The sequence below is a fragment of the Urocitellus parryii genome, chromosome X (genome assembly GCF_045843805.1).
Source record: "Urocitellus parryii isolate mUroPar1 chromosome X, mUroPar1.hap1, whole genome shotgun sequence".
Classification (NCBI taxonomy): domain Eukaryota; kingdom Metazoa; phylum Chordata; class Mammalia; order Rodentia; family Sciuridae; genus Urocitellus; species Urocitellus parryii.
Window position 1 is genome coordinate 70,818,897 of NC_135547.1, and position 25,828 is coordinate 70,844,724.

The window sequence follows — 25,828 nt, forward strand, 5'->3', positions numbered from 1 at the left end:
GAATGAGCTTTTGGGTTGGTGGTATAAGCATATTATCTATTTTCTCCCAATGCTTTTGTATGGGAAGGGAGTAGGCTACTGTGTGAGATTATCCAGTATGTGGGCTAGTTACACTTGATTAACTTTTAGATGAGACCTTTGTTTCCCATCTTCTTTGGTAATTAGAATTGAAGAGAGTTATTAGTCCAGGGTTGAGACCTTGCAGATAGTCAATGGAGTTATCAGCCTACCAGTATTTGGTCTATCCTAAGAATTGGCAGATTTGCTTCTATAGGGCCCATTTTTGAATGTATAGTAAGAATAGGTTTTACATTTTAAAAAATTGAGAGAAAAAAAAGCAGCTAATTGGGAGTCCTAGGCAGGAGGATCACGAGTTTGAGGCCAACCTGGATAATTTAGTGAAACCCTGTATCAAAATAAAATAAAGGAAAACAAAGGGTGAGTGACATAACTCAGTAGTAGAGTACTTGCTTAGCATGTGCAAGGAGGCCCTGCATTAAATCCCAAATTACCCCCCCCAAAAAAAAGCAAGTAAGAAAAAAATAAAAATAAGTTAAGAATATGCAATAGAAACCATATGTGGCCCACACAAACAGTGCCAAACCCTGGTAGACTATGCTTTGTGCCATCAATTATTGTATACCATTTCTTTTCTTTTCTTTTTGGCACCAGGGATTGAACCCAGGGGCACTCAACTACTGATCCACATCCCCAATACTTTTTATTTTTTATTTTGAGTCAGGGTCTTCTTAAGTTATTTAGGGCCTCACTAAGTTACTTTGAATTTGGCAGTCCTACCTCAGCTTCCCAAGTCACTATGACTTACAGGTGTGCTACACACTTCTTTTTTATTTTTATTTATTTTAATTTTTATATTTTGAGATAGGGTCCCTTTATGTTACATAGGCTAGCCTTGAATTCGTGGGCTCAAGTAATCTTCCTACCTTGGCCTCCTAAGTAGCTAGGACTACAGGTGCCTGCCACCACACCCAGCTTATGCCCATTTCTTACATTCTCATGACTCCTTTACACTTACCTCTTTCCTGAGACAGGCACATTGAAGGACTTTGATTTTTTAAAATTTTTAATTGTGGATGGACACCATACCTTTATTTTATTTGTTTATTTTTATGTGGTGCTGAGGATTGAACCCAGTGCCTCACACATGCTAGGCAGGCGCTCTACCACTGAGCCACAACACCAGCCCCTAAGGCCTTTTAATTTTGATTTTTGTTTGGATTGCTTGTCACAATTCTTAATCCCTTCCATGTTGGTTCCTAACTAAACTACTATCTCCTGGGGTACACTTGGGGTCATAATTATCTGAGGTTAAAATTAAAATTGTATCCTCCTTGGAGTAGAAAGAACCTGATAGATAAAGCTTTCTTCCAGCTCACTGTTCTTTTGTAAAACTTTGCTTTTCATCCCAGATGGCCCCAAATCTGATAAGTATGCAGCTGCTGTTGATAGTAATTAAGGAGATTTGAAAACACAAACACAAAAGTCCAAAGCTGTACTCAACAGGAGATTCCAGAACTGGGGCCAGCTCTTCCTGTTCCTTCCCCCACACTCCATCCCTGGCCTTGCTGAATCAAACCTGGTTTTTTGAGAAGGTGCTTCCTTTGTGCTATTGTGGAACTATGTCCAAACAGAGCGAAACTTGGCTACTTTTGTAGGAAGATACTATGACTCTTTGGAATTGGGGTGATACTACAGTATGGCCTTAGTGGTAAGCTTATCCAGCCAGGGAAACATTCCCAGTTCCATCTGTAGTCCTTATTCCTTTTGCAGTATGTTGCTTGCTGTGTGTTTATGTGGATATATACCTGTTTGGTCACTCATTATGTTGTGCCTTTGGGAATCTTTTAAGTGAAAGGAGTGTGGAATCAAGACTAGGTCACTTTCTTGCAAAGGTCAGGGTTATAAGAGGATTTACTCCAGGTCTGCTGTGGATTGTCTTCTTGTCTTCTTGGTGCCATGCCTGCCTTTCCATTTGTAGATGCCCACCTAGCTGTAGGCTACTAGACCTGGGAGACATAACTACTGGGCTTCTGACCAGGAGTAATGCCCAGGGCACAAAGTGGTAAGCAGCACTCATCAAGGCTGCTTATCCTCTCCCATTCTCTAGTGCTCCCAAAGCCTTGCACCTCTACCCACAATAGTGGAATAGATTGTGAATAATATGCAAACATGCTTCCACTCCTTAAGGACTGAAGCATATTTGTGAGTAGACAGTAAGTAAAGTTGGCTTAGATAATTTTCACGTGACAATAATTGACCATCCCAAGCAGAATAGCCTCATATTTTCCTGTGACTTTTGGGGGGTTGGTTTCTGCTCTAAATCTCGTATTTTGCCCTGAGATCAATGAGTTTTAGGACCATGGTTAGGCTCTGCCTCTACATGATTTTTTTTTAAATAGATAGGAAACTGAAAGAGTTAGTGATGCCCATGACTGATCTAGTTTGCAGTGAACTCTACCCATGGTGCTTTCTGCTACTGCCCTTGGGTGGAGGGGAAGAGAACAGTCTGAGAATCTGCATGGGTGTGTCTATCTCTGTTAAAGAGGAACCCCACTTCTGGGGCGTCTATGAAAGTCCCAGGATGAGGTAGTGGGGGAAAGGAGAAGAGGTGTATGACACTCAGGGTAGAAAGGATAGTTATGGTGGGAAGATTGGAGGATGTACAGAAGAGAAAATGATTAGAAGAACCCTTACTCAAGAGGGCAAAACAGTTTGTGAAATCAGTGGGCCCCTGTCCCTTTGCAGAAGCCAGGCAGCCTTGGCTGGGGCCCACCCCAGGCCCTTGCTGTGCTGGTAGCTTTCACTTCCTCTTTGTGTGAACGTGGGGTGGGGATACTTGGGTGTGGGTGCAGGGGAATCTTATTCTGGTCGCCCCTTCAGTTCTATCTGTAGATGGATGGATTATATATAAGGATTAAAAGCATGTTATAGTTGGCTCTCTTAGTTCTGGAAGGTCTCCTATGAGGTCTGTGGGAGCTAGGGGAGGGCATGCTCATCAAGTTAAATTGTGGCCTCAGTGGGGCTGTAGGAACAGAGTCAGCTGCCTACCTATATATTGGGCTACCTTGTCTGGTTTTATCTGTCTGTGGCACATGCCCCATATCTGATAAGCTGGTGCCTAATACCAAATTGTCAAAGCGGTCTCTAATTTTTTTTCTTTTCTGATGGATTTTTGGGAAGGACTTGATCTTTAACTTCGTGCCTTTTGGAGGGTTTTCAGTTATCGTGTTTCTCTGTTGCACTGCATTGTGTTTCTTGCTCTGTGTCCTTGTACATGCTGTCTCTATCCAGAACGCCACAAGCTCCCCTCTCCCATTAACCTTTTTTTCTGTGACAGTCTTATTTATCCTTCAGGATACATTAGCTCTTTCTCTAGAAGCTTAAGTTCCTATTTGCCCTTGTCTCTTTACTTTACCCATTATGGACTAGATGGCCCTTCTTTGTGTTTCCACAGTTGCTTCTGATTACCTCTGTCACTGATTATACCCCATTCATGTATATTTATATGTTGACTCCTTCCAATAAATAATATTTTCACACACTCCTGTGTGTTCTCTCTCACATGCACACATACACATGATTAAAATAATCTTTAATTTCATCCATATTGGGTTTCTGATATGGGTCGTATATGGAACCAGTATCTGTGTGTGTGTGTATATGTATATGTGTGTGTGTGTGTGTGTATATATATATATATATATATATATATATATATATATATATATATATATATATTTATGTCAGGGGTGTAGGTCCTTTTTTGAAACATCTGAGGTAAGTAAGAGCCTTATTTTCCTTCCCAGGTCCTACTAGAATTATAAGCAGATTTTTAGGAGTTTCTTTAGATTGTAGAGGAATATATGTTGTTTAGCACTTTATATTCTTGTGGGGCTATTTTCCTGCTACTTTCTGAAGAAACTAGACAAAAGTTGGGGGATGATAGGAATGACGGTTCTTGCTCTACCCAAAGAACTGTTATGTTATGTGGGGGGAGGGGACTGGGTGGGTTCATGCATGCTCACCTCAGCATTAGGGGGTGCAAAAATATATGTTTATGGTGGTAGGAGTGCTAAAACCCTGGTATTGTTGCTGGATAGGTTAAATACTTTTTACTGGTCTCAGTAAATTGGTAGCTGAGTTTGTGGTTTACAGGGCAAGATGTGGTTTTATCAACTTAAAAAAAAAACACAAAAAAACAAAGCCAGCTTTTAGAGAAGTTATGTCAAGCCCTTTTAGGGACCAAAAATTAATAAGCTGGATGCCATGTGTTCTCTTACCTTCTCACACCCCCACCGCCTTTGTCCATCAAAGGGACTTTCGAAAAACAATCACAGATACACAGAACCCGAGGGCATTATTTGGGGGTCTCTATACCTCTGCCTCCAGGAAGGCAGGCATGACAAAAGTGAAGATGTGATCCAGTGGCTATAAACAGAGACACTTGGGGAAGATCAGCCTCTAGCTAATCCACTGGAGGTAGGTATTCTTGAAAGTCTATATTTTCTTTTAAGTCTATTCAATAAAACTTGTTTCTTAATGTGGACAAGAGTTGGATTGGGCTGCAAGATTAGTGCGGGGAACTAGCAGGGTGGGTGACACTAGGAACATCCTGCTCAGAAATGGCCAGCCAAAATCCCTTTTATAAGCCAGCCAAGGACCATGCTACACTGAAGGTGTACACTTAGGCAGTACTGTGGAATGGTATCTGCCTTCTGAGTTCTTACCCCGGTTGGGTGAGGAGGCCCTCCCTGAATACTGAGATGGAATGTTCTGTCACATTCTTTGCTATATTTACAAGCTGAAAAGGAAAGACAAAGGGGAGCCAGGGAGTGAGCTGATTATAGAGGAGTGAAGAAAGATTTAACAATGAGTGGGGCTGTGGTACCCCTTCATCATTTCTTCTTTGTTTTTAGAGCTGCTCCTAAGGGTTTGAAGTCATTTTCTATTTCCAAGTGGCCAAAGTCACTCTTTGACTATTAAATCAAGCTGCTTAAGCAGAAGTGCCAGTGTTAGCATCTAAAACCCATGTTTAGTGAAACAGTAATGTTTGGGATCCTTTCTAAAATATCAGTTTTATTGTCTTGGCATCTCCTTATTCATTAGTCAAAGAAGAACCCTGGCTTGTTACGTCCAGTTCCTAAATGTAGAAGAAGTTGCTAATTTGTGTTTTTCAAGAATGTTGGTTATAATAGAACTGTTTTTGACCATTATCATCTATCTGTAGGCATGGATCATCCAATGTAATGTGGACATTATTCCCAGTGATAAGTCACCTTTTTTTCATCTTTTTTTTCTTTTTTCTTTTCATATCCAGATAGATGTTTTATTTATTTTATTTTTTGGGGGAAGTAACCCTTCTAAGGGTAGTAGCAGGCCCTTCTTATTCTCATCTGTGAAACTGGGAGATTTACTGCAGATTATTCAGCCTGGTCAGGCAGACAACTCCAGCTCCCTCCCCAGTCAACCAAAGCCTCATCCAGGGAGGGGAAGTGTGGTAATGACATTATCTTTCCCCAGGCAGCCACGTGTTCTCTGAGAACAGGATGTGGGGAGGGCTGGGCCCCAGTCACAGGGTATGGGGGCGGCGCAGGAAAGTAACTAGCAGTGTAGCCATGAAAGTTGGTGCCTGCCTCCTTGACAGAAGCTCAGTGACATAAAGTGAGTGGGTTCATATTGGTCGCTGTACCAGGCCATGCCTTGTGACTTCAGCACCCTATAGGTCATTTTGGCAAGGAGTTGTTAGAGTGTTGGGCCCCAGTAGACAATGGGGCTATTTTGCTGCTCTTTCTCAGGGCCCTAGTTGGTTATCTCCCCCAGATGGCTCCTTAGCACACTGAGGTGATTTGCATGTTCAGTTTCCTTTTAGGCCCCATCTTCTTCTCCCTGCCCCCACTGCTTCTACTGGGGACCTTTGGAGATGTTCTGCCTGGGGTGGGGAAAAGAGGATGTAGCTAGCTTCCTGTGTAAGAGAGGGTGGGGCGCCCGCCTTCCTGCCTGCCTGCCCACCGCCCAGCCGCCATTCACCCAGTGCTTGAGGAACTGCCTGAAGAGTTCATTTCAGAGTCACCAAAGGCTGAGGGGGCTTTCTGGGGCATAGGGATAGGGCTTTGCTCATGCTGGTCCCTCTTCATGATGGGGATAGCTGGGCTCTATTTTTTTTTTTTTTTTCTGGAGTCAATGATGCTGAAAGAGCCTTTAAAGGCTAACTTGTTTAACTATTCTCATAATTACAGATGGGGAAACTGAGGGCCCAGAGAACCCTATAATTCCCAGGAGGAATTATTGGCAAGGTTAATATGCATAGAGTTATAGAAGGTCAGACCTAGAATTCTCTCCCTCTCCCCAAGTTGCTAGTCCAGTGGGTTGTAAACTATTTTGCTAAGCTGTCTGGTAAGCTGCAACCCTGTTCAACCAGAACATCTTTGATTTTATGTACTTCATATTTTGAAGTTTCATGTAATTTTTTGTTTGGGAGAGTGAGGAGGCAGGAAGCTGCTAAAAAAGTTGGAAACCACTGAGGAAGACCTACCAAGTACAGTTGGGGATAGAAAAACCTAGAGGGAATAGGGAGTATACCAAAGTTACTGGGACCAGACCCAGACCTGAGCTCTGGGCCACCATTCTTGGCTGGTTGCTCTCAGGTAATAGTGTGACTGTCTCCACCACAAAAGGACCACCCCTACCATGTGCTGCTTTGTTCTTCTCACATCTCAGTGAGGACCCTTCTTGTAGCATTCTAAGACAGAGCTAGAGGCTAGAGTCTACTAAATTTCTTGGATGGAGTAAATGATAATAGTTAAGCCTTTGGAAGGATCCTCTGTAACCTTAGATAAGAGCAATTTAGAAGGACAAACACCATTGTACTTGTAGTTGAGGAGACCTGGTTTCTAGTTTTGTTTCTGCATTTGAACAAGGTGCTTTTCACTTCAATGAGCCACTATTTCTCCCTTCTGTAAAATGGTGCTTATCTGTGCCCTTCCTTTCATACAGGGTTGAATCCAGTGCCAATGCATGTGTACACATATCTTTTAATCTGTAGAGCTGTGTGTGATGGAACACTCCTATAATCTCAGTGATTTGCGAGGCTGAAGCAGGATGATAGCAAGTTTGAGGTCAACCTGAGGAATTTAGCAAAGCCCTATTTCAAATTTAAAAGGTGAGGAGGGCTGGGGATATAGCTCAAGGTAAAACTCCCTTGGGCTCAATCCCTAGTACCTAAGTAAATACAAAAATAAATAATTTGTACAACACTGTACATGTGGAGATAAGATTATTATTGTATATAGATGGGCCAGAGACTTGGCCATTGAGGTTATAGGAGAAAGGAACTAAAATGTATCAAGTATCTACTTCATTCCAGTTGTTTTCCTATAAGTAAAGGGGGTAATGCTAACCTCACAACAATCCTATGAGATAGGCATTACTACTCCCTAACACTAACCCTAAAGCTAACCCTAGCCCCAGCCCTAAGCTAACCTTACTTGTAGGGAAACTGAGGCTTCAAGAGGCCTAGGGACTTCAGAGCCCCAAGTCATTTTCAGATATTTATTAAGAAATCTTAAGAGTGTGCAATGATTTCTATTGGAGCTTTCAGCACATTCCATGCCCCACTCCAGCCCCTCACCTCTGGTGGAGATGGGGTTGTCTCTTATTTTCTTCATATCTCAGTTCTGGGCTTTTGATCCCCAGCTTTTTTTGTTGGTGCACCAAGCTCCTTTAACCTTAAGCTGATGGCCCTTGTATCAACTGCCTTTTGGCCAATAAGAAGGGCCTGCTACTACTCTGGGAATGCTGATAGGGAAATACAGGGTTTTATTAGCTCACCAAACAAACATGGTTCTTGGTGAAGATTATGTAGCTAGAAGATGGCATTTACTTCCCTTCCATAAAACTCAGTTTCCTCATTGGTAAAACAGGTTGAAGGATGCTTGTTTTGCATGTGCTTCTTGGCTAGTATGCTTGTAATAACAATCAACTCTCTGAAAAAAAAAACATGATTTGTACTGTCTGGCAATTCCTATGTTGTAAATACTCCCACTGTGGCCGATTCAAGCTGCCAACACAAAGTCCTTGATGAAGAAGTTGGGAAGAGATGTGCCTGATCAACTCTACTGTAAGCTGGTTCCAGTGTACCATTGTTAGTCATGCTTATCTTAGACTCCCTCCTCTCTTCTCCAACTTGCTCATATCAGTATGCAAATGCAGCATCCTCTACTACATCCATTTTGTTCTCTAAATTCCTACGTCACCCAGGAAAGGAAGAACATCATTTAAGATCTGTTTCTTGCCTGAAAGTTCTCCCAGGAAAGAGTGAATATGCAGTGTTTGAGAGAGACAGGCAGGAGGATCCTGAGTATGAGGCCTACCTGGGCAACTTGTCTCTTGTCTAAGAAAAAAAAATTAATAAGTAAAGAGGCTCAGATCTTAAGAGGATCTAATTGGGGCCTGATTTAGAGCATTTTGATCAATGTGTTTTGGCTGTTGAAGTATCTGCACCAGTTGTTTTCTCCCACTGTCTGGTTCTTGACTAGATGGGAGGATGATTGAAGACTCTGGACAACAGCCAAAGATTTGGCACACTTAGTTTTCTGACTAGAATTCTGAAGTCTCCTTCTCCTGTCTGCAGAGCCTGCTCTTCTGGGCTAACTTCAAGGTCCCTGACATGGGGAATCTCTGGCCCAGAAAGCATTTTTGAGGACCAGACTTGTATGGTCCTATATTCTCATCTTACCACTGTCTGTGCCAAGGGATGTTACTTTAAATTTCCAAGATGAGGCCAGGCATGGTGTCGCATGCCTGTAAGCCCAATGACTTGGGAGACTGAGGCGGTAGTATCACAAGTCGTAGGTCAACCTCAGCAACACAGCAAGACCTTGTCTCAAAATATAAAAAAGGACCAAGGATAAAGCTCGCTGGCAAAGTGCCCCTGGGTTCAATCCCCAGTACCATAAAAATAAAAAATAAGATAAACTTCCCAGATGGTAAGAATCACTTGGGATACTTGTCAAAATATAAATTCTTAAGCCTCTCTTCTGGGGTCTATTTTATTAAGCTTGGGGTAGGATCCAGGAATCTAGGTTGTTTGACTAGCAACACAATGCTACGTATGATCAGTTAAGTTTCGGAAACAATGTAATAGCACTTCACAATACTCTTGCCAACTTGGCATCATGATGCCCATCTTACAAGTGCGGAGAACTGAGAGCTCATGGTTTGTTATTTATTCATGGAGCTGGATCTTATACTCAGGTTTTCATAATATAAAGCCATATTCCTCCTAATACAAACATATTACTTTAGTGCAAAATAGTGTCTGCAGTGGTGGACAGTAATGATTCTTGATAGGGAGGAGCAGGCATAATTCTTACCTTACTTTACAATTAGGGAAAGCAAACTGCAGAGGGATTTTGGAGCAGTAGCAGGACTGACTACATCCTTGATCTTTTGTGAATGTGGGTTGTGTTTAACTCGGGAGAGCTATTTACCAATCACTGCAGTTCTTTACTTGCTGTGTTTCCCTTTGATAGCCCATAAGAGGTTCAGGAAGCTATAATCTATGCCATGGGCTCCCAAATTTGGTTGGGTCTTAGAATTATCTGAGACTTAACTTCTGATGCCTGGACCCTATTTCTAACCCAGTAAATCAGAATCTCTATGCATGAGGCCAAGGAATCTGTATTTTATAATTTTTCCCTGGCTAGTTCTGATGAGCCATTCTGCAACTTGGACTGTGATCTCTGGGTTACCAACCAAGGGAGTTGGAAGTCCTGGTGGGTTGTGTTGAGGGATGGGGGCTTGTGTATATTCTGGGACATGACTGAAGAAAATGGACAGGCAGAGTCCAGAATAATGAAAGAAGATCAAGCAGCCTTTGAAAAGCATAAGGTAACATAAGTGCTCTGCCGTGTTTTGCTCCCCATGTGACTCTGCTTCTTTCTGGGTGGTGGGGAGATCCCTATCCCTCCCAAGAGAGAAAGCATTTAAAATAACTTAGGGGTATGTGTGTGCATCTAACTATTGTTTGTGGTTTCACATTGTCTAAGCCAACTTGAAATGTAATTACATTTTAGAGTTTACCCCTAAAGGAAAAGAGTCCTTTATGCTAGAATGGCTCTTTGGAGGTTTTCTCAGGCAGTTCCTAGTCTTCTGTAGTCAAATGAGTTTTTGTTTTAAATCATCTCTGACATCTAGGATATTTGTAACAAAATGGCTAAAAGAGGAGGAGTTAATTATTACATTCTATTCATGATGCGCCAAGTACTTTCATGTCTATTTTTTAAGATAAACTGTTCAATGACCCTGTAGTGAGATTGACATTATTAGACCCACTTTATACATTAGGAAACCAAGTTTTGTTGTTTTCAAATAACAACAAAACCCAACAACAACCTCAACCTCAACAAACCCTAGATCTCAAGCATATCAGGCAAGTGCTCTACCACACCAGTCCTAGAAACTGAATTTTAGAAAGAGAAAGGTCAAATAGACTCCAAAGTGTCTTTCTATTATATCATAATTTGCCTCTCTGAAAGAGCTGAGACCATTATTTCTTGGAAAAGGACTTCAATTTGGGAGGTTTCCCAGGTACCATGTTTGGATACCAGCTCACCAGCAAGGTAAGTAGGAAGCCAAACTTAGCGTAGTCTTTGGTTGAAAACAGAGCTTTTGTAAAAATTTTGTTTTGCTGTTTCTTCTGGTACTGGAGATTAAACCAAATCCTTGCACATGCCAGGCAGGGATTCTACCTGTGAGCTTTTAATTTTTATTATGAGACAGAGTCTCACTTTTTGGCTAGGCTGACCTCAAACTTGTGGCCCTTCTGCCTCAGCCTCCCAAGTAGCTGGGATTGTAGGCATGCCTGGTTTAAATGACTTTTTTTGACTAAGTTAAGAAGCTACCTCCTTCCCCTGCATAGTTGACTGATTGTGGCTTCAACTTCTTTAACACCCAGAAGACAGGGTAGGATTCCCATGAGCAATTGATGGAACCCAAGCTAGGTCTTGGATCAGCTCCAGTGTGCTCGAGAGATGTAAAGCTGGAGGTTGCTGGGGTATGCTCCTGAGCAGGGGAAATAGAGCCCTCTTCTGGTGCCCTTGGCAGAACTGTCATCTTTAGGGATCCAAAAATGGTCTGTGTCTCCAGTCTACCAATACTTCCTGTAAAACATGCAAGCAGGAAGCTGGGTCAAGCAGGAAACTGACGTGAGAGAGAGTAAAGCCCAGCTGGGTGTGGTCCCAGAGTACAGTTTTGCCTATTTGGAGACTTTATTAATGGTGGACCTGCTTCCTTTGTATTTCAGCACCTTCAAAATTTTATGTGAATTGAAGGAATCCATTCTTGGCTGCACTGATAAAAACATTTTCCTGAAATTCTCTGCCTCTTTCCTTCCATGTTGTTATAAAAGACTGAGCTTCCCTAAAATGTATGATGGTGAATGTCTCAGCCTGAAAGTTAGGCCTGTCTTCTGTTGGAAGCTAGACTTCGAAGCAGTGCCAGCTTAGAATTTTTCATAGAAGTAAGCTGATCCAGCCTCTTCTACATAAGTCTTTCCAGATCTGCAGTAGTGCACATGAATTGTCTACTGTGTTCTAAGAGCCAGGGTGGCACTATAGCTTATTAAATAGGCTATTCAGTCAAGAATCAGGTTTTCAATCCATGCTCGCATAATACTTATAAGCTGTGTGACCCTGAGCCAGTGCCTCCCCTTCTCTGGAGCTAAGTGTCCCCAGCAGTATTTTGTGGGCTTTGAATCACATGCTCTCTGAGGTCCCTTTCAGATCTGAGTTTGGGATTCTGAAATGTTTATTGTCTTGGAAAACCAGAGATGAGAAGTTCAGAAGGGAGAAGTCAAATGATAGGGTGAGTGGATTAAAACCATGAAGAAGTATAAAGAGGAGGAATGGCTATGCTAACTAAGGACATGGCCCAGCAGCCCATGTGCCTGGGAAGGAGATTTGTGATAAGGTGAGGCAGTTTGCTCTTAGGGACTTATTTTTGTCTTGGGTGAGCTGCTTATGATAGTGAGACCTGGAGTAAGGTGTAGATAGTAAGGATCTTTTTTCTTTCCTATTACATATGGTCAGAAAAATGGGGGGGGGGTGTGCAAAAGATCATGTAATTAAGTCTGGGTTGATGAAGAAGTTTCAGCTTGCTAAAATGATATCACTGTTACTGATTTTTTTCAGCTTTGTCCTCTGCCCTGAGCTCCCTTCTCATAGTGATAAGGTGGTTATGCTCTCATGGTTAAGATGGGTTAATACCTCACACATGATAATTAGAAGATAACACGCAATCTCCAGTATGTTCTTGTCTCTCAGTTGGAATGGTTCTTGGGGAACTTTTGGAGGTCAGGGCTGGGGCAAAGCAAATGAAAGAGTCCCTTGTCTCCCATGCCTTCTGGAGCAGTTGGAGTGGTTAAAGAACTAATGCTGACCCATTAAGGTATGGGTGTGGGTGGGTTTACATAGGTTTTCTTTTTTAGAAACTACTGGAAAAAGGCTCAGGCACAGGAAAAGGTTAACCCCAGACAGATTTTGCCAGATAATAAAGATCTGGAAATGGGCATGAAGAGGTCAGAGCAGATAACTGTACCAGGTACTAATTCCTGAGGGTTGGAAGAGGCTGAATTGCTAGAAAGTGAGTCAGTGGAGGAGGAGGAGATGAGGATGAGGAGGGGGAGGAGGGGGAAGGAGGAAGACTAGGGGGAACAGGAAGAGAAGGAGAATGGCTCCTAAGCTAAAGATTCAGAGTGACTCTTATTTTTCCACTTATGGAAAACAGCTGCTTGAGGCAGTGCTGTCATCCCAAGAAGCAAGACAGTCCAGGCCCCTAACCTGCCCTACCCTGGCACACAGCACAGGCAGCAGGAAATCGTGGGTTCTGGAACTAAAATAGTGGGGATTTGCCTCCAGGCTGATGAAGGAGTTTGGGTGACATAGTGGTGACTACTCTGGCCAGGAAACAGATTGGATTTCTAGCATTGCCCTGGTAGAGCCTCTCCTTCCTCTTGCTTCCTTTCCCCCAAATTATAATTGCCTTCTTCTTCACACTATCAGCCCCACCGAAAGCCTAGAGGGAGTGGGCACCAGGCGAGAATGGGGAGATGGCAGGTGGGAGGTGAGGTCATTGAGCTCAGACCAAACTGGGCTGACTCACAATTTCTGCCCCAGCAAGGCAAGGGGGCCTTCCCAAGTAGTGTTTCCCAGATGTACCCAGGCTTCCTATGCCAAGAGTGTTTGGGCCCAGGCCAAAATAGTTGCCAAGGCGGTGTCTAGAGACAGCAGTGAAATCAGCATGACTAGAGAGGTGGGTGGAGTTGTGGAAGGAGCTCCAGGAATGTCCAGAAGACCCGCCTCCACCAACTGCTGTCTGAGTAAATGTGACTTTAGTGATGTTAAGTCAGACTGTGGGTGATATGGCTGGCATATAGTTGGCAGACAGTAAGTGTTCATTTCTATTCTTTGTCACCTGCATCTGTGCACTTTGGTTATTTATCTATGAAGTAGGGCCAGTAATGCTTATCCCTTCTGCCTAGAAGGGCCATGTATTAGGCTAGTTACTTGTGATTTTTTGACTCTCTCTGTTTTCCCATCTGTTTCTCCCAAATTTCTCTCCAGAAAAGAGTCACATTGTAGTTCAGTGACAGTAGGAAAACCATCACCAGAACCCCTCTGTCACCTGGGTGTTCCTGGCTATAGTGAAATACAGTCCCTTATGTGAAGCTGGCCAGGCCTATATAACAAAGCATTTCAACTGCTGCTGCCAAGGAAGAGTTAGCATTTGACTTGATTATTTTTGTTTCTCAGGTCAGCCAATCAGGTATATGGGAGAGATCCCAGTTAGTTAAAGCCTTGGATGGTGGACCACCAAGATGGGTTTGTTAGTACTCAGAGAAGAGCTTGGTGTGGGAAGTGTCTATGTTCAATTGTTCAATAAATAACAGTAGGTTTATTGTTCTTGGACTAGAGTGGGAGGGCTAGTGCGTGTGAAAGGATGACACCCCCCCCAATAAATACCCAGACATTTTTTGTTTCTTAAACCCTTCATGTTCTCCATAGACACAATATTTTACCTCATACTGTGCCTAGATCCTCAATCCCAGCTTAGGCAGGAGTTTAGCTGTATTAGAGTTCTCTGCTGGGGACTACATCTTAAAATGCTACTCCTCCCAGGTTAGCACCTCTACTCCTGCCAAGCCAAGGGGCTGCCTGTGAAGTTTCTGACAAATTCAGAGGTTTCATTTTCCGGTTTTTGCCTCCCAAACTAGACCACACTCTTCTCAGTGAGAGAGCAGATACCAGACTTAAAAGGAGGGCAGTGGGTACCCACAAATGAGTATCCATTGGGCCTTGTGTGGCAGTGGGTCTGTGCTTACAGCTCATCTTGTACATTTGGGTCCCAGAGATCAGAACTCCTAAATTACCCCTCAACTTCAGAACCCAGTTATGTTATTACCCTTATTCTCTCCCACCCCACATCCTTTTTTGGGGGGGGGTTTACTAGGGATTGAACCCAGGGGCACTTAACCACTGAGCCACATCCCCAGCCCTTTTTTATATTTTATTAGAGACAGGGTCTCACTGAGTTGCTTAGCGCCTCGCTAAGTTGCTGAGGCTGGCTTTGAACTTGTGATCCTCCTGCCTCAGCCTCCTGAGCTTCTGGGATTACAGGCATGTACCACTGTGCCTGGCTTCTCACCCCAATTCTGACACACAGAAAGCAGAAGAACACAAACCCATGGCCTCGTCCTTATGACTCACATTTTCTTTTGAGTTAAGTGTAGCAAGAATGGAAGTTCCTTTATATTTGTTGTTTTTTTTAATGTCTCCATAATGAAGATCAGAAACCTCAGGATTCAGTCATTAGAGAAGCTCCACAGGAGTGACAGAAACCCTGAGCAGAATTCAGAAGAAACTCATTTTAGTTGGGTTTCATATGGACAGCTTCAGATTTTAGGAGATCCCTTGTTCCAGGTTGATGTCTGTCTAGGAGGGAGGAAGCATGGCCAACAATGGCCTCTCTGGCATGCTTATTCCTAATGAATTTATTTAAGAAACATTTCCTTAACAAATATCTGAGAACCTCCTAAGGACTAGTAGTAGGCCTCACCCTTTGTCAGATTGACATGACCTTCAATTGACAAGATTTGCAAGAGATGCTGACATACTTCCTTGAAAATTCTTTTCAATAGTTTGAACTAAAGGGAACGCCTAGGTTGTGGAAAGTTTCCCTGGAGTTTTACCTCTTTCCTCAGTTTCCTCCCCACTTTCTTCCAAAAATCCCAGTTTTTATTTTATCAGATTTTTTTCAGAACCTCTAGCCTAGCTGGCTAGTAGTGACAGGATTAAGATCCAGCTTTTTAGCAAAGTAGTTTTCTAGCAAAGTCTTCAAGACCTTCCATTTGCCTCCCCAGCTTCTTTGTTCACTCTTTATTGTGAAAGCCTCCTTCATCCTGGAATAAATCTATATACTTGGTTTTAAACAGGTCCTCTGTGTCCCTGCTTTCATCTAGGCCATCACACATATTGGTTTCTCTACCTGGGATACTTGAGTACTCTTTAATCCTACAGTCTCCCTTTTTGAAAAATCCAGCTTGTCTTTAGAGACTGGTACAAATACCACTTTGAACTCAGATTCTATTTCCACAAAAGGTTTTTCTGTTCTTCTGGTTTGATACTTCTTAGAGCCTCCCTTGTACATTTTTAGTTTTATCGTTACTCATCAAGTACTTCGAGGGCAGGGAATTGTTCTACGTCTCTACTATAACCACAGTTTTCCTTAAACATTGTGTTCCATCAATATTGAGTAAATTAAAATAAATGTATAGGAAGAACTTTAACCTGAAATCCTTGAACCTCCATGGGAATCATGGATAGAGTTTATAATGAGAAGGATCTATGAAGTTGAATGGAGGTAAAATGTATACAGTTGGCACTCTACATATGTGGATTCTCATACATAGATCAACCAATTGTGGACTGAAAATATTTGGGAAAAATTGAGTCAATACTGAACATGTATAGACTTTTTTCTTGTTATTGTCTAGGTAATATATGTATAACAACTATTGACATATCTTTTACATAGTATTAGGTGCTATATGTAAACTAGAGAGGATTTAAAGTATACAGGAAGATGTGCATAGATTATATGCAAACACTATGCTGTTTTATGTAAGGAACTTAAGCATCCATAGAACTTGATATCTGTGGTGGGTCCTGGAACTGATCCCACATATATATTGAGAAACTGTCTTTGTTTTTACTGTCTTTGTTTTCACTAACCTCTAACTTATAATTCATCTTCTTTTCCAATTAAGAATGTAGGCAAAAACAAAAAACCAAAAAAATGCACCAGAAGTAAAAGTCCCTATGATTTTCTCACCATTGGGAATGTAAAATAGTTTTATGTCATCACTTAATCATTATAGATTTCTCAAAGTAACATTTATATTCATGAATTTGAAATTATAATAGTAATAACTTATTAGTAAGACTGTTCTAGGTAATTAACATAATAAATAAACATACATTATCAAATTTTGATTATCTTTAAAATAATTGACCTCCTTATATTTACTTTATTTCATGAATTTACATATATTCTAAGAAGGGGGTCCATGGACTTCACCACATTAGCAAGATTGATATATGGCATGAAAAGGTAGAGATGTAAATTTTCTCAATCTCTCTATGTGTGTACTGTTATATCTGTCTATGTGTTGTACCCCTCAGTTGCTACCTATTCATATAATCGACATTTTGTGAGTACCCACTGAGTCTTGGGTACTAGAGAGGTAATTCTAAGTTTTATAAAAACCTTAAGGTCAGAATGAAGTCCAGTGTACTAGAAAGCCCACTGTCTCCATTCCACTCTCTCCTGTCCCCTCTGTCATTGGTGTTTTGAGGTCACCCCTGACCCAGCTCAAGGGTGATATGAGGCTAGATACAGCATGGTGCCCCCGAAACTCCAGTCCACTTGATCTTATTCCTGCTGCTTTATAAGGGACCATTCTATTGGAGTCACTGAATTGGCAGGAAGCCTAGGGTAACACCAAGTCAAGATGGCCAACCTTGCCTTACTCCCACGTGGTACTTACTTACTTGTTCCTGCCTTCAGGGCCTTTCCTGTCCCATTGTCAATCCTGAAATAGATTTCCTCCCTGGATCCCTGGTGAGATTTATTTACAAAGTTGTTCCCCCAGCAGGGCCTGATCTTCAACAGAATTGTTTAACCAGCAAAATGGTTGCTGGCCCCCTCTTCCCGGCTACCTGACCCTTGTGCTCAGGAAAGGCTCAGAGGTTGAAAGACTATTAAAGCTTTATGTCTTACCCACTATGTGGGGATTTACTTCTTTGAGAATATAGAGATCTAGATTTAGTCTTTCCTTCAGTAGTATAAGTAGTATGGCACCAACCTAGAAAATTAGATTTTGTGTGTGTGTGATTTTAAAAAAGAGAGAAAGCACTCTATCACATCACTACTCAAAAAATACCCTTGACTAACATTTGTACATTATTTCAATCATCTCTCTGTGTGTGTGTGTGTGTGTGTGTGTGTGTGTGTGTGTGTATATATATATATATATATATATATATATACATACATATATATTACGCAGTTGAATTATTGAAATGTATTATATGAAATCTTATTTATACTTATATAATATAACTAAAGTATCTTCTCTGGGCATGAAATAGTCTTTGTAAAGATTTTATATGAGTATATAGTAAGCCATCTTGTGGCTGCCCCACATAGTTTACTTAAGCAAAATGTCTGATAATTAAAAAATTATATTTGATTTCTTTTAATGGGAGACTTTCACACTTTGTAAGAGAAAATTACATATTGCTTTAATCAGGAGGTTTGCTCTTTGACCTTAATTCAAATGTGTCTCTCCCACTTACTAGTAATGTGACTTTAGGCAAACATTTATTTCTTTATCCCCAATGTGGAGATAATACTTTCTACTTCACAGGGTAATGTAGACTGATATGAAGTGTCCAGTGAGTAGAAAGTTTGGATACATGAATGCTGATGTGTATTGTTACTATCAGTACAATTATCATCACTACCAACCTTTTAGCCAAAGGAAAAAAATATTTATTTATTTATTTATTTTTTTATTGGTTGTTCACAACATTACAGGAAAAAATCTTTAAGACCTAGATTAGGAAGTATATTTGTAAACGCAGTGGCTATGTTTACTAGTGTTGATGAAATCGTGTGTGGCTACCTGTTATTTTGTTCTGGACTTATCCTTTTGTCCCTTCCTTCGAATAGTTTTGGTAGAACCTCTATGTTGTCCACACCCATCTCTGCTGAGGCTCCCTTCCTCTCTTGTGCCTAGGGAGGCCAATGAAACATAAATACAGGAAGTATTAACAATGCAAGGCAGTGTATAGAACCACATACGTCACCCACTGGAATGGTCCTTGGAGATCAGCTACTTTAACTAATTGTCCCTGCCCCAGTTCTGCCCTTGCACAGATAAGGGAAACTAAGGCACAGGAAAGGGATGAGAATTATCTGAGGTTGTATACTTGAGTCAGTTACAGGTTTGTAATCCAGTGTTCTTTATCCCACCATTAACTTGCCTCCACAGTTATTTCACAGTACTTTAGATAATCCAAGTAGTAGATCAGAGTTGAGACAAGAATGCTGTAGGATGGATTTGGCTGATGTAGGTGGAGAAGACTTCCGGGAAGAAGTATAGTCAACACTTTCTTCTCTTGGTAGTAGGCTGATTTGCATTCTCATTTGCCCTTTGGTAAACATTGTTCTGTGTTTGTGTGGTTTTTTCTTCAATAACCTGGTTGGGTACAGGGTTGGGTTGTGGCTTATGTTAGTAGCCCCCCTTCTCCCCACCAATATCTAAGTTACTCAGGTTCTTAGCATCCTAGTTCCTTCCTATGTAGTTCACCAGAGACACTTATCCTAGTCTCTGCTGAGCACAGATTGAGTTGACCAACCTGCTTTCTTTAATCTCATTCTAGATCAGTGTGCGTGTGACCACCATGGATGCAGAGCTGGAGTTTGCCATCCAGCCCAACACCACTGGCAAGCAGCTGTTTGACCAGGTAAGGGAGGGATTTATTGCTCCTTAAACACCTTCCCTTCTCCCAGTAGCTCTCATCACAATGCTGACTACCCATGCCCTTGCTTTTTGTCAGAGAACTTCTTTACCTATTTGATCCTCCTAGATAGGTCTAAACAAACGCTGACCCCAGACTTAATAGAGAAGGAAGGCAAAGTTTAAGTTTGGAAAACTGTACCCCCATGGCCCTAATTATCCTTGGTCCTAAAGAAAAGAGAGAAGAGGAGGAGAGTATGATTCTGTACTAGATGCTCCAAAATCAAAAGCATATGGAGCCTTCCTTTAAGTTATGAAATATGTAAGTGCTCTCTTCTTCATTTTAATGATGAGATTCACAAGTTAAATAACTTCTTATTCACTGTTGGTGTCTGATTAGAATTTTGAACCCTACATTCTTTTTTTTTTTTTTTTTTTTTGTACCAGGGATTAAACCCAAGGGCACTTAATCAATGAGCTATCCCTTTTTATTTTTTGTTTTGAGACAAGGTCTCACTAGGTTGATTACAGCCTCACTAAGTTGCTAAAGTTGGCCTCAAACCTGCAATACTCCTACTTCAGCCTCCTAAGCTGCTAGGATTACAGGCGTTTACCACCATGCGTGGTTGAATTCCACATTCTTGTGGGGATTTGAAGCCCTCATTCTTGCCACTGCAACATACAGCCTCTGTCACTTCTTTTTTTATTATTTTTAGTAGAAGGAAACCAGCTTATTCTCCCTGAGGTATTGAATTCTGTGTACATTTCTTCTGTATTATTTTTTGTTTGTTTGTTTGTTTTGCAATGAGGATTGATCCCAGGGGTGCTTAACCACTGAACCACATCCCCAGCCCTTTTTTATATTTTATTTAGAGATAGGGTCTCACTGAGTTGTTTAGGTCCTCAGTAAGTTGCTGAGGCTGACTTTGAACCTGCAATCCTCCTCCTTCAGCCTCCTGAATCTCTGGGATTACAGGATGTGCCATTACTCTAGGCAATATTTCTTTTAAAGAAATGTTGTAACATAGGAAACACTGGAGGTGATACAGTAGGAAGGTAGTTTATCTCTTTTGGCCATGCTATGGAGATAATTGTTTACTCTCCATTGGTGAAGCATTTATTCCCATTTTTAACTCAGGGGATGTGCCTTCACTATGAATCACCTTTGTCAGACAGGTGTGCTGGATGTTTTAGCTTGTCACTGCTGTGATCAAAATACCTAGCAAGAAAAACTTAGTGGGGCTGGGGTTATGGCTCAGTAGTAGAGCGCTCGCCTCGCACATGCAAGGCCCTGGGTTCGATCCTCAGCACTACATGAAAATGAATGAATAAATAAATGAAATAAAGTTTAAAAAAAGAATTTAGAAAAGCATTTCTATAAAAAAATGAAAGAAAATCTTAGGGAATGAAAAGTTTATTTGGGTCTCATATTTTCAGAGGTATCAGTCCATAGATGACCAACTTCATTGCTCTTGGTCAAATAAGGCAGCACATCACGGGTGAAATACCCAGCAGAGGAAAGCTTCTTGGCTCATGGTGTGGTCAGAGAGAGAAAGAAGGGGGCAGGGGCTGCAGGGAAGATGCACCCTTCCAGGGCATACCCCTAGGGACCCACCTCTTCTAGCCATAGCCTACCTGCCTAGAGTTAGCACCCAGTCAGTTTAAACTAAGATAGACTAATTATATTGCAACTCTCACAGTTCAGTCATTTTATTTCTAAATATTCCTTCAGAAATTCAGGAGCTTTGGGGGGACACCTCATGTCCAACCATAACACCAGGTAAGGGCTACAGAATTTGGTGGTATTTGAAGACTCTGCAGGAGCCAAGGGAATGTGCCATCTATGACCAAACTTCCAGGAGCAAAAGTTGGACTACCATTTCCAGAGACTGGGGCCCCATTAGATGGACCATTATCTCATTTTCCAATGGCCTGTGATGGGATGAGGTTTGATTTATTGTCCAGAAAATCGGGACTATTCATCGCCTTGGTGGATTCTCTATGATTTCTTGCTTCCTTTTTCCCCTTGTTCTCTGGGTCCTTCTACTGTATGAGAAATTCCCCATGGTCAGTGAGGGGAAGGAAGAAAGAAGGGGGTCATTTTCAAATGGGCTAATTCTGTTCTTGTGAATAAACCTTCTGGTACAAGGAAAGACAATGGGAGAATGGAGATGGGGGGTGGCTTTTTTTCCATGCAGGTCACTATATAAGAAGAAGGAAGGAAGAGATGACTAGAATTATGAGGACAGCTTTGGGCATGTCTTCTGAGTCCCTGATATCATGGCAAGTGGAAAAATTGTTGTCTGTAGCTAATACAGATGAGAATTAACATTTGCCCAGGGGTTATGTATATTGGGTGCTATGGCAAGCATTTGACTATCACAAAGCAATCTGAGTGCAGGAATTAATACTGATATTATTTTATAGATGAGGAAATAAAATTCTCATTTACTTAGTTAGACCTTCAGAAAATTCTTAAATATCTCTGGACTGTTATCCTCATTTTGTAAAAAACAACAACAAAAAAAAGTCTTATATCTACCTCACTAGATTTTTGTGAAGGTGCAAAATAGTATATTATTATTTATACCTCTCCTGCTACTCCCCAAACAAGTTATAGTTACATAAGATCAAAAAAGAAAAATTAGAGGGCTGGGGTTGTAGCTCAGCGGTTGAGCACTTGTTTTGTATGCATGAGGCACTGGGTTCAGTCCTCAGCACCATTTAAAAATAAATAAATAAAACAAAGATATTGTGTCCATCTATAACCAAAAAAAAAAAAGAAAAGAAAAATTAGAAGAGAATGACAATAAGAAAATACAAATAGGAAAAGAAAGTGTTATGTAAAGCATCCTGTGTGTAGTAAAGATGTAATAAATAATAGTTCCCTTCCCAATGCTGTGATGCTTCTTGTCTCACATTCATGAGATACAGTTGAAAGATAGGCTTGATGATCCTCAGAATATCTAACTTTGGATTTAGCTGGTACTTGCTTCTTCTCTAGAGTTTGTTTTATGTTTTTGTTTTGAATGGTACAGGGTAATCATTGATATTTAATTTATAAAAATACAAGTTAGTTTGATGAATTTTTAAACACATGCATTTACTACAATTAAAGTAATGTGCTGACATTCACATAGCTCACAAGTGATTACAGTGCTAGTCTGGAATGACTGAATGCATTTTGATTATATTAAGGTTTTGCATTCTCCCTTTGCATGCAGGTTTTACATTGGAGAGCTTTTAAAGGGATAGCTTGGTGAAGTCAAAAGGGCACTGAATGGAAAGTGAGCCCTTAAGCTCTATGGCTGCTCTCACAATAACTCCCTGTGATACTTTATATAAATCTTTCCCCTCTTTGGGCCTCAGTTTCCCCATCTCTACATTGTGTAATGGATCTCTCAAATCTGATTATCTCCCCCAAATTTATCTCTGGCATTTATGTATTCCATATCTCTTTTTCTCCTGTTTTAATACCCACTATTTGGATTTCAGGCAGCCCTTTTCTGTAAAAGGAAGAGAAGTGCCTCATTTAAGTATGATTAGCTATTGGCATATGCAGGGGTTGAGGGAAGGCAGCTGGCAGGGGGACACCTCTTCTTGGGCAGGTCTCTGTCTCTAAGACTGAAGGGACTAGGTGCCTAGAGACTACACAGGCTGTTGGGCCCTATGTTTCAGACAGCAATATCATTATGTGCAACAGCTATAGCGGGGAGGATATCATTCAGGGTGCATTTTGTGGTCCAGCTGAGAGCCAGAGGCTCCTTCAGCCTCTACCTAGACTTCTTCCCAGAGCCCTGATTCTACTCAGTCCCCCTCCCAAGCCAAATGACGCCATCCCCTGCCCTCAACACTGGGGGCTTTGTCTGTTTGCATTGGAGGGGGATGGCTGCGGAGGGTGAGGAAGGCATGGTTTAGAGCCTTGGGCAGAAAAATTCTTGAACAAAGAGGTTTATTAACTTCTAAAAGCCACAAGGCATGGTAATTCTTTGTGAGTGTTGGTTTGGTTTGGTACTGTGGGTGTGGTTCTGAAGGAAGCTCAGATGGTAGGGAGCCCTAGTTAGATTGGTATACTGGTTTTGAAGGCTACTCCTTCCCAAATTGAGCCCTTGAAAGTTTCATAATGGTTGAGAAAAGAAGAGAGAGGAAACCAGGAAGTTCATGACTTCTCATCCAGAAGACCAGTGTTTGTCTTGTGAGGTATCATTTATTGAATATCTCTGGCCAGGTGTTCTAAATTAATTAATTTTAATTGGCAAATAAAAATGGTATTTTTATTTTTTTGCATATAATCTGATGTTTTGAAATATGTACACATTGTAGAATGGCAAATTTGAGCTGAGTATGTGACCAAAGGAAATGAAATCATTGTGTCAAATAGATATCTGCATTCCCATGTTTACTTCAGCCTTATGCACAATAGCTAAGATATGGAGTCGACCTAAATGTCCATCAACTGATGAATGGATAAGGAAATTATCAGGGTATATATATATACACACAATGGAATACTATTCAGCCATAAAAAGAAGGAAATCCTGCCATTTACAACAACATGCATAAACCTTGAGGACATTATGTTAAGTGAATAGGCCAGACAGGGAAAGATAAATACTACATAATCTCACTCATATGGAATCTTAAAAAGTTGATCTCATAGAACTAGACATGGTTACAATGGCTTGGGACAATTAGGAGATAGAGGTCAGGTTGATGTTGGTCAAAGAATATAAAATTTCAGTCAGATAAGAGGAATAAGTTTAAACGATCTTTTGTACAAAACAGTGACTGTAGTTAATAACAATATGTTTTAGCCTTGAAAATTGCTAAGAGTAGATTTGAAGTGTTCTCACCATATAAAATAAGTATTTTTAGTTAATGTACATGGCTGGATGCACTACTCTTCATAATGATCCTGCCTTTGAGAGGTGAAATAACATGAGGTCAGTAAGTTGTGATATGGAATTTCCAATACAGACAGCTCTGACTGAACAACTATACTTTCCCACCAATGCACTATTCAGCTTGGGGTGAATGAGACTGTTTTAGCTTGAAAAAGAGAAAAGATGTATTGTTTGTCCTCAGGTCTCTGAAGGGCCATTGTAGGAAGGAGGGGGCAGTCACTTTCTGTGAGGTCAGAAGGGGCAGATCTAGGACCACATAGGTGAAAAACATGGGGGAAAATATTTAAACTCCAGGGGTTGGGGTTGTGGCTCAGTGGTAAGAGCTACTCACCTAGCATGTGCAGGGTACTACGTTCGATCCTCAGTACCATATAAAAGAATAAATAAATAAATTAATAAAATAAAGGTCACACACCTTGAGGCCAAAGGACGCCAGAACAGGAACACTGAGGTCTGTATTCATAGGCAGTTGGAGGACCAGAGCTCTTCCTTGTAACTTAAGATATAAGGGAGGAAGTCCATTTTGCCTGACTCTTAAGACCCATCATTCAGGAGGTCCCTGTGGCAGAGCCAGGACCTGGGGGAAGTAGCTTTATTCCTTGAGAGGAATTGACAAAAGCTCTGGGGCCATCCTGGAACTCAGAAGTCATCTGGCTGATGACCAGAGAGGAAGCAGACTGGAGAGGAAGCACCCTCCTTGGCACCAGTGATAAATAACAGGCAACAATGGGAAGCCATAGCTTAAGGAGGCTCAGGGCCTGGTGGGAAAAGGAAGTGGGGCCCAGTTCCTCCCATTTACCTCTGTTTCTTCTTGTGAATGTGCTCACTGCCAGGGAAGAGAAAGAATACACAATATAGTGATTCTCTTACTTGCCTCAACCTCTGATGGCTAAGATTCTTCAAAGGACTTGATCTTGGGTTATCTAAATGCCACTAGGGGGCAGTGCCACCACTGTGAGTTCCATTTTTGAGACCCTTTCTGCTTGTTTAGTCCCCAGCCAGCGTCTCCAGCTCTAGATATAATCTGTCACTACTTGCCCTCTTCTTTCATGGTGTTTGAGCTCTAAGAGAGAGGTGAAATCTCAGAGCATCCATTCATCTATTCATTAACCTATCCAATATTGACTGAAGGTTTACTGTGTCTCAAGGAGAATCCCTAAACCTAGTTAACACCATCTCTGCTCTTAAGGGCTTGGAGTTATTTACTTATGGAAGCATAGATAAGCACATGCATTTGTCTTTCCACAAAGAATGAAACACCTGCCAGGCGTGGTGGCACACTGAGACAGTACAATTGTGAGTTCAAAACCAGCCTCAGCAAAAGCGAGGCCCTAAGCAACTCAGTGAGACCCTGTCTCTAAATAAGCTACAAAATAGAGCTGGGGGTGTGGCTCAGTGGTTGACTACCTCTGAGTTCAATCCCTGGTACAAAAAAAAAAAAAAAAAGAAACGTCTGTGAGGCTCAGGTTACATGAAGAGATATATACAGCACAGCATTTGGAGTCAGTCCTGGGTTCAGATTCCTTCCTGCTGCTTAGGTGTGTGACCTAGGATGATTTGTTTAACTTTCCTCAGTAAAATAGTAATCATATTAAAATCTCAGAATTTTTATGATTTAATCCTGAATTAAGTAAAGGGCTTGGTGCATAGCAGGCATTCTAAGATGTGTTGTTCTTATTAAAAGCTAAATAAGTGGTTGGGAATTGTGCTAGGAGTTCAGATGAGGGAGCCATGAGATCATGGAGATTTTCTGGCTCTGGAAAGCCACACTTGATGACTTTACATTGAGAACAGCAGCTCTTTTCTTCTATTTTTTTTATTTTAT

The 25,828-nt window shown here is 41.3% G+C and overlaps 1 protein-coding gene across 1 annotated transcript in view; it reads left to right on the plus strand.

The window, feature by feature from the left end:
* Msn (moesin) overlaps positions 1-25,828 on the plus strand; it is a 71,559-nt gene that overhangs the window by 24,202 nt on the left and 21,529 nt on the right. The window contains exon 2 of the mRNA XM_026379491.2: positions 19,023-19,106. Coding sequence (XP_026235276.1) covers positions 19,023-19,106 — 84 coding nt within the window. The remainder of the gene's footprint in view (positions 1-19,022; positions 19,107-25,828) is intronic.